Source organism: Bactrocera tryoni, chromosome 5, assembly GCF_016617805.1.
Source record: "Bactrocera tryoni isolate S06 chromosome 5, CSIRO_BtryS06_freeze2, whole genome shotgun sequence".
In the NCBI taxonomy this organism is placed as follows: Eukaryota; Metazoa; Arthropoda; class Insecta; order Diptera; family Tephritidae; genus Bactrocera; species Bactrocera tryoni.
Window position 1 is genome coordinate 26972553 of NC_052503.1, and position 12704 is coordinate 26985256.

Sequence of the window (12704 nt, forward strand, 5' to 3'; positions counted from 1 at the left end):
CATACTTTTTTGGAAACCTTTGGCATGAAGTTCCGAATCACGAACATTTCAGACAAAGTTCAGATATTAGAGCTATGTTTAGTTCTTCTACAAAATATTGACGATAAGAAATAATCTTTACTGATCGTTCGGAACTACAATTTTATCGTCTCTTCAATATTCTGGAGCAGATTTATTGAGCCAAAGTTTTTTTTTACAAATGAGCAACGAAGGCTGAAACTATTTTTTCTCCCACAGCAACGGAAAATTTTACATCGGTGTTTACTGTCACTTTATCTAATTATACATACATACGTACATACGTATGTTAATATCTCCACTAAGTCGATCCCAGTTTAGTTATGAATATGCATAAGTATTGAATAATTATCGGGAGGTGTGAGTGCTCCACTGAAACATTTATTTGTGGAAATTCCATCTGTGGTTTTGCCAGCTGGTATTTTCACGCCAAACTAGTACTCTCGTTCGCACAGCTTTTTTGTGTCGTCAAGCATAAAAGTCAACAGCAACACGTGACTCATTGAAGTGTAGCTATTTTGCCAGTGCCATGACTGTTAAGGTCACGCGTACAAACGTTTTGTTTTCGTGTGCGCTTCACAATATAAATTATATCATATATACATACATATGTACCTATGTACTTATATATGTGCGCTGTGTGCCCAAAACAAGCAAGTTTTTATTTAAATCACTTTATGAGTACGCAGTAAATTTTCATAAAAACACTTCTATACTTTAATAATCAGATATTTTCACATATACATACATACTTACATACATATGTACACAGGTACATATACATACATATATGCAAATCGAAAATTATTATGCGTGTTTGAAAACTGTTTGTTTTTATTAATAGCAGCTTCAATATAAAAATAACAATTTTTTTTTGTTTTTGTTTACAGAATTTAAAGTAGTGTTTTGCTTAATAATTATATATATTATGACTATTGTTGGGTTGTCAGATATATTTAATATATTTTAATTTATTATTAGCTACCTTAAAGTATTTATTTAGGGCGGATATCTGACGACGCACCTGGGTCTTAAGAAGGCCTATTGTGAAAATACCGGGACTAAAATCCACTCACACTACCATACCCTCTCTGAATCAACGTGTGTGTAAAAGAAGGTTTCGAGAGATCAAAATTGTCCAAAAGAGATTCTCCACCACCTTATTATAAATACAATTAAAATATTTCGGTTTCGGCCACGCTCTGAAGTTTGAAGGAATTTTTTTAATTAGAAGGCCGATCATAGATGTGTGAAAAACATTCCACAAGGTATCGCTTGGGATATCTGTACTCTTTGAATTGGGCAGCACCATATACTAGAGATACTGGACGTATTCATAGGGCAACTCAGTAGCTATAATAACGTTCACAAATAAATAGTTTATATGGAAAAATTTTATATTGATCGTTCAGTTTGGATGGCAACTTTACGCTACAGTGGTCTGATCTGATCATTTTTCGGATATTGTAGCGTTGCATTGGATAATAATCTGTGCCGAATTTCGTTAAGATATCTTGTTACACAAAAAAAGTTTTCATACAAGATTTTGGTCGTTCAGTTTTTATATGTTACAGTGATCCCATATCGCCGGCTCCGACAAATGAGCAGCTTCTGCGGGAGAAAAAGGCGTGTGCAAAATTTCAAATTGTTATCTCAAAAACTGAACGACTACTACGCCTTCATACAGAAGAACATGGCTAAATTGACTCAGCTTGCCACTCTAATCACTTAACTGCCACTCCTCCAGAAGTGCGGTTTTAAGTGCTGTCATGTTCGTGGATTGTCTTTTAGCGACTTTTTTCTTTAACTAACTTTGGGGTTTAAGTCCAGGCTCTGAGCAGGTGTACCTAATACTTTGCCGCAGTTTAATAAAAGTCACATATTTACTTTAAACTCCTTATATTTATCTTAATAAAATTTGACTGCACTCTTACATAAATTGGCTTTTAATATGTATAAAAATGGTTTCGCCTCAAACCATTACAAACAACTTCTAAGGAAGTTAATATCTTGCGCCATACTCTAGTAGGCCCATCGTTGTAATGCAACACCATTTTCGTCTCGTCGCAGAATATGGCATCATCCCAATAATTCTTCTTCTTCTTTACTGGCGTAGACACCGCTTACGCGATTACAGCCGTGTTAACAATAGCGCGCCAGCCGTTTCTTCTTTTTGCAATGTGGCGATAATTGGATATTCCAAGAGAATCCAGCTCCTTCTCCAAATGGTCTTTGCTACACAGTGGAGGTCCTCCTCTTCCAATGCTTCCCCCGCCAGGTACTGCGCCCAATAATTGACTGGTTCCGAAATTTGCTTGATAGCAAACGAAAAACGTTTCTCAACATTATGTGCAGACATATCTTGTTGCATATTCGTGTCGTAGCATGGTCTGCCGCACAATTTCATAAGACCCCTGAATATTGCACTCTTTGTTGAGTTGTTTCGTAAAGACCCTAACTGAAATTTTTGGATTTCGATCTAGCTTCTGGGTCCTTAAGCGCTGTGCACGTTCAGTAATTTTTGTTTTAGGACCTTTTCCTCGCTATGATTCAAGTCTTCCCTCATTTTCCGCGCGATTTATCACATTATAGATTGTTTCACGAGTTTCAGAAAACATTTATGATAATTCTCTAATACTTTTACTTAATACTTAAGCGATAACCTTTTGCCCGGCATTTTAAAAGTACGATATCAGGAATGTGGATTTGACAAAATCACTTTAAATATCGTTGCGGAGTATATTTAGGTATCTTAGGTCCCATCGTCCTTCTCTTCCATCGCGGCGTAGTCGCAAGTCGCCGATATGTTGAAGAACTTCGCTTTGATGCGGATTGTGGCTAGACGTTCATCCACCGGAGTGAATGCCAGTACTCGGCGACGGGCTCTCTCTGCCACCACGAATTCCACATCGAATTTGCGCTCTTTTATATGGCCACTGTACTAAATGCCACAAGGGCCTACTCGCCTCAGTGCTTGTTCCGTCCATCGCGCATTTCTTGAATGGCGTTGATGTCAGTCTTTGTTCTAACGAGGACATTAACCAGCTGGACAGCGGTACTTTCCAATTAAGGGACCGCTCATTCCAGGTGCATGCATCGTAATCCTTAACACAAAAGGGGGTTTCTCATCCGAGGATGTTTTCTTATTTTAATTGGTAGTGCTTTTTGCGTGGCGTGTCCCAAACCCAACGCACAACCCTGGGGAGGGCATGTTTCGCTTTCTCAGTTTAGCTCGCTTTCAAAAGGATGTTTTTCGGCTATCCAGAGGATACTTGACTTAGCCCGGAAGTCGAGAGCTGTTTGAGCCATGTGTAAAAGAATCGTCTCCAGCCACTCCCAAGTGAATGGCGCTCATAGAACTTTCCTCACTTGTGTGAACTTCTACACATGGCTCCATTCTCCAAACTGTTTTACTTTGCATAATTTTGACTGAAGTCGCATAATGCTTTTTTTGTCCCTCACCTAATTTTGAGCAATGACTTGACAGTCCCCGGGTACGTTGCGTTTAAGTAGACCTGGCTGTGGTTGCAATCTTTTCTCACTCTACTGATAAATACTAACCAGTTTACATTGTTGCTCAAAATCTTATCTTTAACATTACCGAGCGTTTCACTTGTATTAGGTTCTGCCTGAAATGTATGATCGATTTATGGTATTTAATGCGCTTATTGCCACGACCTTACTTTAATATTCATACATGCATGTGTTATCATTGTTTTTGTACGTTATCAAATGATACACATAATGCTCAAAATCATATAAATACCTACATATATATACACATACTTGTATATGTATGTAGACAAATATACTTTATATGTGCGTTGTCGGCACTTTGTTTACTAAGCCGCTTTAATAACTCGCTGTTTTCCAAGTAAAACGCCGAAGAGCCATCTAAACGTGATGCGAATTAATTTCATAATTTCAAATGTAATTTGAATTTTAAATGCTCGCATTCACACCAAGCCGACGTCCGACGTTGTGTCGTTGCGCATTGCAGCTCCAGCGCAACGGCGGCGATTGGCAATGTCTTGGCCACCAAGCAGACGGCGACGCGCGCGGACGTGTGACGCTTTAACATTTAATTATCTTGTTAAATGCTCTGCTGTTGCTATTGTTATTTTTTTATTTCTTGTTGTTTTTGTTTTGACGGCGGCGGCGGCATACACGCGCGTGTGCAAAAAACTGCGCTTTCAACTTGGAATGTCAGTTAATGAACTTGGCTTAAACTAGGCGTTGCGACGCGACACACCGTGACCGCCGACTGTCGACCGACGACCACCAAACAATGTTCGTACCTACTTACATACATACATATATAATATTAATTCGAAAGAACGCTTCAATGCGGTCACACAGACCTCGAGAGCTTTTCAATTTGTTTTATATTTTTTTCAGAGCGTTTTCGACATTTTTTTTATAAAAAAAGAGCAAAATATTTAACTTTATAAAAATAATTTGGTATTTAGCGTTTAAAGCTCAAGAGCATAAAGTTTTCGTGGTCAACTGCAACGTCCGAAGTTAATGGCAGACAATGCGAATTCAAGCGCAACTATCCGGTTACTTTTATATATACATAAGTATATATATATATATATATAGTATAGTATTATTAGTATTTAGGAGATCATCGCGTTATTATATATTCTTCTAAGTATAGTTCAACTTTATATTGAAAATATTTCTAGGTAGGTAAGTAGGCTTTTGAGGGGCCCATTGTGAAATCACGGGACTGAAATCATATTAAGTTTTCTTTGAATAACCCTGTGATCCTGGTGAAGTTCTTCAATTATCCATGCTTTAAACGTGAAACTTTCGCGGCATCGCCAATAAATTCTACTCTTATAGTTACGTTAGAAAACGGCTCTTCTTAGAAATTTTGAAAGCAATCTGGTTAGCCCAACTAAGATAAGCCAAAGAGCCTCCGATCGCAAAACCTGTGTATAAGAATTTTGTTGGATTATTGAGAGGAATCCGATGCCTAAAGAGAAGCAAGCAACTATAAGTTTAGGTTCTACAACCTTTGGAATGAATTCGTGTGCTGATGTCGGTGCTTCATGATTCATCTGAGGTACAAACTTACATACTAATCTGGTAGAAATACACTCATTCGACAATGGCATGGTTAATCGTATATTCGACGTCGAGTAATTTTCGGAGTCGTTTTTTTATTTTTTTACTATTCAGTACCTAAAATTAATAATGAAAAATCATAATGGTAGTTTTCAAACAAGAAAAGGTGGTAACTACCGCCACGTGTGACTTTTCAAAGTTCGAAATCAAAAAATCGTATGGACACAAATCTGAAAAATTCGGTGGATGTATTAGTTCGTAGCTTAATTCTAGCAATTTCACCATGGCGACGTCGGAGATGTGAGTCGGTGTGCTATGTAACCGTATTGCTCTTCCGCCAGGTAGTCAATATAGAATATACCTTTTAATACCTGGAAAAACCTCAGGTAGTCAATATAGATTATACCTTGTAATTCCTGGAAAACGAAGGTCTCTCACGATGAATTTTTCTGTTTCGACGGCTCATTGATCTCTGCATACTATCTGAGTTACCTCGCGAATCTTCAATCGGCAGTCTGAGAATACAAGATCGTTGAGTTTTGTCAAGTTATCTTGCGCATGCAAGCGTTCTTCGACTTTATTCAGCGATTTTCTTTAAAAACAAAAACATTTTGTCATCGCCCGATATTGCTCCTTTTTCTAAAAATGTACGATAAAAGTTCAAAACACTTCGTCAAATCTGATCAGACCACCAGTATATTTCAAGCTGAGGTGTTTACTATTGCCGCCGTGGAGCTGGTCTCTAATGATGCACCTGCAGGCAATTCCAGAGTCAACATGTACGTAGACATCAAAGCAGCATTCAAGGCTATTTCATTTCCCTCGATGCCTTTGTGGCCTGGCAACCCGCAGTAACCTCGTATCGCATATCGGCCAGAAGTGTTTTGGGAAGCAGGGCAGCAGTGGAAAGTGTGGAGAGAAGTAAGCAACTTCACTTCTACGGGTTGCCAGGCCACAAAGGAAACGAGGGAAATGAAATAGTGGACAAGATTGCCAAGAAAGGTATACGCCTAACTTCCGAAAACGTGATGAATATTGGGAAATGCATGCATTGTCTGTACGATGATCTTGATATAAGTATGGTAAAGAAAGTCAAAAACCGATGGAACGAGCTATCTGGGTGCAGAACTGAAAAAGTCATGTGTAAAACGGTTGATGGGAAGTACACAAAATTATTATTGGCACTAGATAGAAGAGACTGTCGCGAGACACGCCCTCAGGATGGGACTAACAGATCGAGAAGAATGCATGAAATGTCTAGAGCAAGGCACCAGGGAAACATCTCTTGTGCACTTGCCCCGTAGACTACATTGTAAGCATCTGTGGTCCCTACAGTGTGATACACTGGATGAGGTATCGATAGTAAGGCCGCAAAGTTTGCTAAAATTCGCGTCAAGCGCACGCATCCTAAAGAGAGCGTACTCCTCTTCGACCTAGCAATTGAATTCCATTTGTTATCGCAAAGGACCAAAACTGGTATATGCGTGGCTTATTGGCCTACCAAACTAACCTAACCTAAACTAATCGGATTTGGTTGAACTGTTGATAGTAATTGTCTACGACAAAGTACAAAGTACATATTATTATATTGTATTTCTTTGCTATAGAGGTGGTTTTTGATATAATCGTGTTAAAGCGACTTTATCTCGGATCACACGTGAACTTGGAATATCGATGGTTCGTTAGCGATTAAACTCACTCGACTTTGTTATTGTCTGATAAATAATTTTGAAGTAATTACTTGTAAGTTATTAAATTCATTTCCTTCAAAAAATTTTCCACAAATTTTGCACCAAATACGCCCACTGTGCCTTTAACGACTTTTTCTCACTGACATTGCGTTGCTTTGTGCTCCTCTCTCTTTTTTGCTCCAAACTAATATTAGGATTGCTTTTTGCACTCACTTTTATGCCAAACTAATAGTAGCGATATATCCAAATAAAAGAAATCTTTTTTAGTTTCAAGTGAAAAAATTCAGTTTTATTATCTTTTGTTTAATTTAGTATTTTTTCTTTCAGGTATTACTTTTTCACTTATTCTTTTCTGAAAAAATTTAATTTCTTATAAAGTACATAAATAACTTACCACTAATTTTATAATTAAATACAAATATTCAAATGTATATATATGCTCTTTGCACATAATGTAAACTCATTAAGTGCAAACTACTTTACAAGTTGGGAAGACCTATAAGATTTCATTGTTTTGTCATTTCTGTTAACTGTTTACAAGTGCTGACACAAATATTATTATATAAGTGCATGTAATTTAAAATGAGAAATGAAAATGTCAACTAAAAATACATATGAAAGCAATAAAAACTAGATTTTTCTTATATGTTTTTTAAATTATTAAATTATTATTCTTAAATTATGTTTTTTTAAATTATTAGTGACTACGAAGTTTGACGATTCGCCAATTATTAGTTACTCTTCCTATATATATATATTTATACTTGTAATACTCCAATGAGATAGCTGAGTGAAATTCAAATGAAGCGCCCCTGAGGCGCGGCTAACTGCGCTACGCCCCTGTATTGCTGAGGTAGTCAATTAAGTGCTGTCGTTCGACACGTTCCCAATGTTTTTGTGATTTTCTCCTTTAGTGCGCACGGGCGCACAACTGCGTCATACTCATTGTAGCGCCTGCTACCGCCGCGCTGCTGCTGCTGCTATTGAGATCACTATGTAGCGCACGATATTTTCAGTTTCAACTTCAACGTCATTTACACAAAGGCAAGTGCGCGAAATGGTTACGAATGAGTGTACGCTGTGGCTATCGTCGCAACGCCAACGCGATTAACCAGTGTCCGTATTTGCCAAACAAATAAACAGCTGGCATGTGCCGCCGAATGTCGACCCAGGAGGAGTGCCAATAGCTGTCGAACGCTCTGCCTGCTACGCCAGCCACTAATGGGCCCTACGCCGCTTTGGTATATATTTTAGACGCCCCACACTACTATTACGCGGTACGCGGGGGCGTTTATCAGTCACTTGAGTGATTCACCATCGGGGGGGGAGGGGGGAACACTTCACCATGGGCGCCAAGGTTGCTCATCCTCTACTTTGATATCCTTTTTGATGACCAACGAAAGTGGTTGCTGGTTTAATTGTTGTTGCTGTTGTTGTGATAGTGTAGGCGCATGCTGTATGACTGAGGGTTTGCAATCCATAGCCTCATATGAGTTGGCGGGGCTGGGAGGCGCATAATGTGCAACGCTGTTAGCGGGCGAACAAAGCGTGCGCTCGTAGACGGATGAGCTGTGCGACGAAGCTGAGCTGGTCGAGGCGGTGCGGCTGGGCATTGACAATAGGGCGGCAGCTTGCGCAGCGCTCAATTGTTGCTGTGCTTGTTGCTGCAGGTGTGCGGCCTGCTGTTGCGCTTGCGCCGCTTGCTGTTGTTGTTGTAGGTGATGTTGTTGTTGTTGTGGCAATACCAGCGCTATGCTGCCGTTTGGCAATTTGGTGGGTATCACTTGCATGCCGTTAGGCAGGAAATAACCATTCATTGTGTGCTGCAGTTGTGTGCCCACAAGGAAGGAATGACCGCTGGCCGCTGCGGCGGCGGCGGCGGCGGCGGCAGCAGCAGCAACATGCTGTTGTTGTTGCAGATGATGCGGATCCTGCTCGGGTGAGCTGGGCGGCGAGGGCAACATTTGCGCGCTGGCGCTAGCCAATTGACGTTGATGTTGATGCAACTCGGTTTTAACACCGTTAATGCAATTGCTGAGATGCTGCAGCAGACGACGCTTCACAGTCGGATCCAGACCGGGGAACCGGCTCACTTCGTTGGCACAATCGGCAAAGCCGGCCTTGAATTTATTGATGACCTTAGGGTCGGAAGCTTGTTGCATGGCGGACTGTTGGCGCTGCAGCTCTTGCAAGTGCTTGACAGTCTTCTCCAAAATATCGGCCTTTTCCAATTTGGAGTGACGCGCGGGCTATTGAAAAGGAAGAGAGAGAAAAAAGAAGAAAATGGAAATTAATTTATTTTGCTTGGAATATGGTCTGCAGTTGGTGTGTGGTGGGAAGACAGAAAAAGTGTGCGTTTGGTGCATGGTCTACAAATGAGGTTGTCGACCAAAATGGCATGAGGTTTGCGATGAGCGGATGTCTGGGTAGTGTGGGCTAAGGGTAGGCGTTATGTATATATCTGTATAGTTGTACTTACGTCTTTCTTTGTGGCGTCCAGAATCAGCGTTTTCAGCTCGTTTAGGCAATTGTTAATGCGGGCGCGTCGGCGTTTTTCCATAATCGGCTTGTTCGACTGTAAAAAACAATAAAAAAAGTTCATTAGTCGTTTTGACTTAAATTGAAAAGTTGCATTTTTTGCAGCTGCCAATTAAAGCGCGCAAACTGTTTCTACAATGAGGTGAGATAATTATATATATATACATGTATGTCTGTCTACCTATAAAACTGTCTAACTGTGCCGCCGCATACAATGTAATGCATTTTCCATACGCGTACCACACAACGCGGGTGTGCAGCGCAATGGCCCTCACTGAGCGTGGCGTCGCTTTTGCCGCGCACCACCTCCACAAACACGCGCGCCTGTTTTGGCCTGTTTAGCTGTCGGTAATGTGACTGCGCTGCATCCATTAATGCCATTGGCAGTGTGGCGCACGTTCGCGCACGCCTTGCATGGTACGCGCTTTAATTGGATACATAGCGTGGCCGCAATTATGGCACTCGGCCAACAAGCGCGGCGGCAAGGTGGCGTGGCGGCGACAATCGCGTGCGTTATTTTAAGTGTGGTGAATGTGTTGGCAGCTATAAATAAAACGCCTGCACGTCCGAAATGAAATGCCTTGCGTATTTGCGCGTCGCCGCCGTGCGCCAACACCAACACCATCCGCTAAACGTTACAGCAACACCGCGCGCCGTCAATGTCTGGCGACCGCAACAGTGGCGTTAAATGCCTTTAAGTGCCGCCAAAAAAGTGCGCAAACAACAATAAGGTGTAGTGAAATTTGTAGTCGCTTAATGAAAGCGCGTCGCGCAAAATTTGTGCTGTTATGTGACTTGTGCACACACTTGGCCAAAAAAATAAATGTCTGACTGACCAATTTGAGAAATGGCCAAAAATAGCAGCGCATTAGTTAAAAATACGCGCGCGCACACATATATATTTTATTACGGTATTTATGAATGTGCGGTTATGTTAGACTAATTTTGCCAACGGCAGCCATAGGCCTATACAGCAGCGCATACGGCCGCAAAAAAATCAACACGCTGGGTGGAAATTTCAAGGCGCCTATGATTGGCTCGTGCAACACAAGAATGTGCGCGGCGCGCAAGGTCGTTCGAGAAAGGCGATATACGCGCAGCGCTTTAATAATTAACTAATGATGAATTTTCTTATGAAATTGTATGACACTAGTTTAATTTTTTTTAGTTTTCACATTACGTGTGCTTTGCTGCCAAAATCGTACTACCCACACTCACACAGCCATAAAGCAATCTTCCAAAACAAACAATGTCCAAAAACAGACATATGAATAATACCTGCAATGAGTGGAAGGCGTCACACGACAGTCAACAAACACGCTAGTGAAGTCATCAAAAAAATCGTTCCAACTATGTTGCAGCCATTCATGGAATATGAATGAATAGCCGCACTGCTGTTTGCTGGTGCCACAGACGCGTAGGAAACTAACAGTACGTAGTTGGCGTCCGCTACCGCCAACGAACGTTTTTGGAGCACACAACACAACCAGCGCTTGGCGCATTGGACTTTGCCGTAAGCGGCGGTTGCGCTGGCGGTTGACAGAAGTTGACTTTCCCAAAATTAGGCACCACTTACGCCAACTAATGTCGCGCGTTAAATGCGCGCTGCAACAATAATACCGACACTCACGATATTGTGAATGAAAACGTAAAAACTCCAATAACAATAAGAAAAAAATAAATGCAAAATAAAAATAGGCACAAATACGGCGCGTTGCCTGGGTTGGTGGTGCCGCTTTGCTTGTGGGCCGCACGCGCCGGATTTGGATTTGGGGCAAACCAGCATTTGTGTGGGTCTAATTCTAGCTAAATGCCGCTATGTGTGCATGGTAGTGCGCGGCAATGCGTGAGTGGCGGCAAATGTTGCGTGCCGTCGCATCGTTTGCCCGAAATGGCGACAAAAGCCAACGCCGCTGGCCACAGTCGTCCACAAATGGGCGCTGTGCGGCAGGTGGGTGTCATACTTGTTGTATGAAGTGTGGACACGCGCGACATGGGTTTGCTTAATTTGTGACTTTTTTTTATAATTTTTTGCCATTATTTATTTGTGTGTTGTATATTTTGCTAGTTGCTTTGAAACTTACCCGACGATCGCTTTTAACTGCGGGCGCATCTTTCAGCGCTGCCACCGGCGCTCCCATAACGTTGGCTGTCATATTTGGACCAGCTACTCCTGTTACCATATTTTAATAGCGTTGAGTTGTAAACAAATCACAAATTACTTTATGTTTATCACAATTTGTTGTTGCTTTTTAAGCAAGCCTTTGCAATTATTACAATTACTTTGCGTTTATTTTTGGCTTCCAAGTCAAAATTTTTTATTTGCCAATTTCACTTTCAGTTCTTTCTCTCACTTTTTATACAAAATTTTGTATATTTTCACAATTTATTTATTTGTTGTTTTATGTGTTTATAAATAAAATCCACAAGTGTTAATAGTCAATTAGTTTTCAGTAAAAATTCACTTTCATTTAACGCAACGAATTTCGCTTGACTTTTTTTTGTATTGAATATCTGCTTCCGTTCACTTAACGTAAATATCTGCTTTGCTTTTGTCAGACGACAACCGTTAGCTTGCGAGTTCCGCTTGTGACCGAGTCTCTTGCGTTCACCACGACGTTCGTTCAGCGAATGAATTCAATGTTCTAGTCGCAGTGCGATTAAAAGACTCGTCAACTGGTCGGCCCAGACTCGATTGCTACCACCGACAGGCTTGTTGTTGTTGCTTGTTTGTTTGTTTGCTTGGTTGCTGCCTGCGCGCGCCTTGATTCGGTTGCTGGGTATTATGCGCTGCGCGGCTGGGTTCTATATGTGTTGCTCGTGTGTATGCGAGCGTGTATGTGTTACGGAATTTTTAGGAGCTGATTACAACGACTGCGTTGGCAAATTGCGCTGCTGGCGTTGGTATGAGTGTTTTTTGTTGGTGTTGGTGTTGTTAGTGCAAATGTTTGTAGTTGTTGTATGTATGTATCGCGTTTGGCACACAGTGCACAACTGACGCTTGATCGACAGGTTCGTTTGGCTAAATCACGGTGCTGTTGCACAGGGTTGTGTGCGGTTAAGGCAGCGAAGAGTAGCGGAGACGTAGGCGACGGCGGCGGCGACCACGGGAGCATTGTTGAAATTTGCTATGCGGCAGCCTGAGCGCACACAGGTAAGCTAGCGAAAAGGCAGCGCGCCGAGGTGCAGAGATCAGAGGTGAGGCACGACCGCACGGCATATACCACATACATAGTCACAAAAGCGCATAGCTACATACATATGTAGGTGCTAGGGCAAGCGCAGCCAGCCGCCACACGACCAAAATATACGATCGGCCAACAACGGTACGGAACGTGTGTCTGTCTGGCTGTCGGCCTGCCTGCTTGCTGCTCGCTTGCTTGC

At 41.6% G+C, this 12704-nt stretch overlaps 1 protein-coding gene across 1 annotated transcript; it reads right to left on the minus strand.

The window, feature by feature from the left end:
- Window positions 1-7406: 7406 nt before the first annotated feature.
- Window positions 7407-11969, minus strand: LOC120777947 (protein hairy). Its single transcript, XM_040109559.1, has 3 exons — window positions 11405-11969; window positions 9262-9357; window positions 7407-9031 (listed from the first exon to the last, which is right to left on the minus strand). Exons 1-3 carry the CDS (start codon window positions 11501-11503, stop codon window positions 8123-8125), a joined length of 1104 nt encoding a protein of 367 aa, XP_039965493.1. The 5' UTR covers window positions 11504-11969; the 3' UTR covers window positions 7407-8122.
- Between the last annotated feature and the right edge of the window lie 735 nt (window positions 11970-12704).

Coding starts and splice junctions, on each gene's coding strand:
- LOC120777947 (XM_040109559.1), bottom strand. CDS start 11,503: ATGGTAACAGGAGTAGCTGGTCCAAATATGACAGCCAACGTTATGGGA. Junction 9,358..11,404: donor CAGTTAAAAGCGATCGTCGG/GTAAGTTTCAAA, acceptor TGTTTTTTACAG/TCGAACAAGCCGATTATGGA. Junction 9,032..9,261: donor TGGACGCCACAAAGAAAGAC/GTAAGTACAACT, acceptor CCTTTTCAATAG/CCCGCGCGTCACTCCAAATT.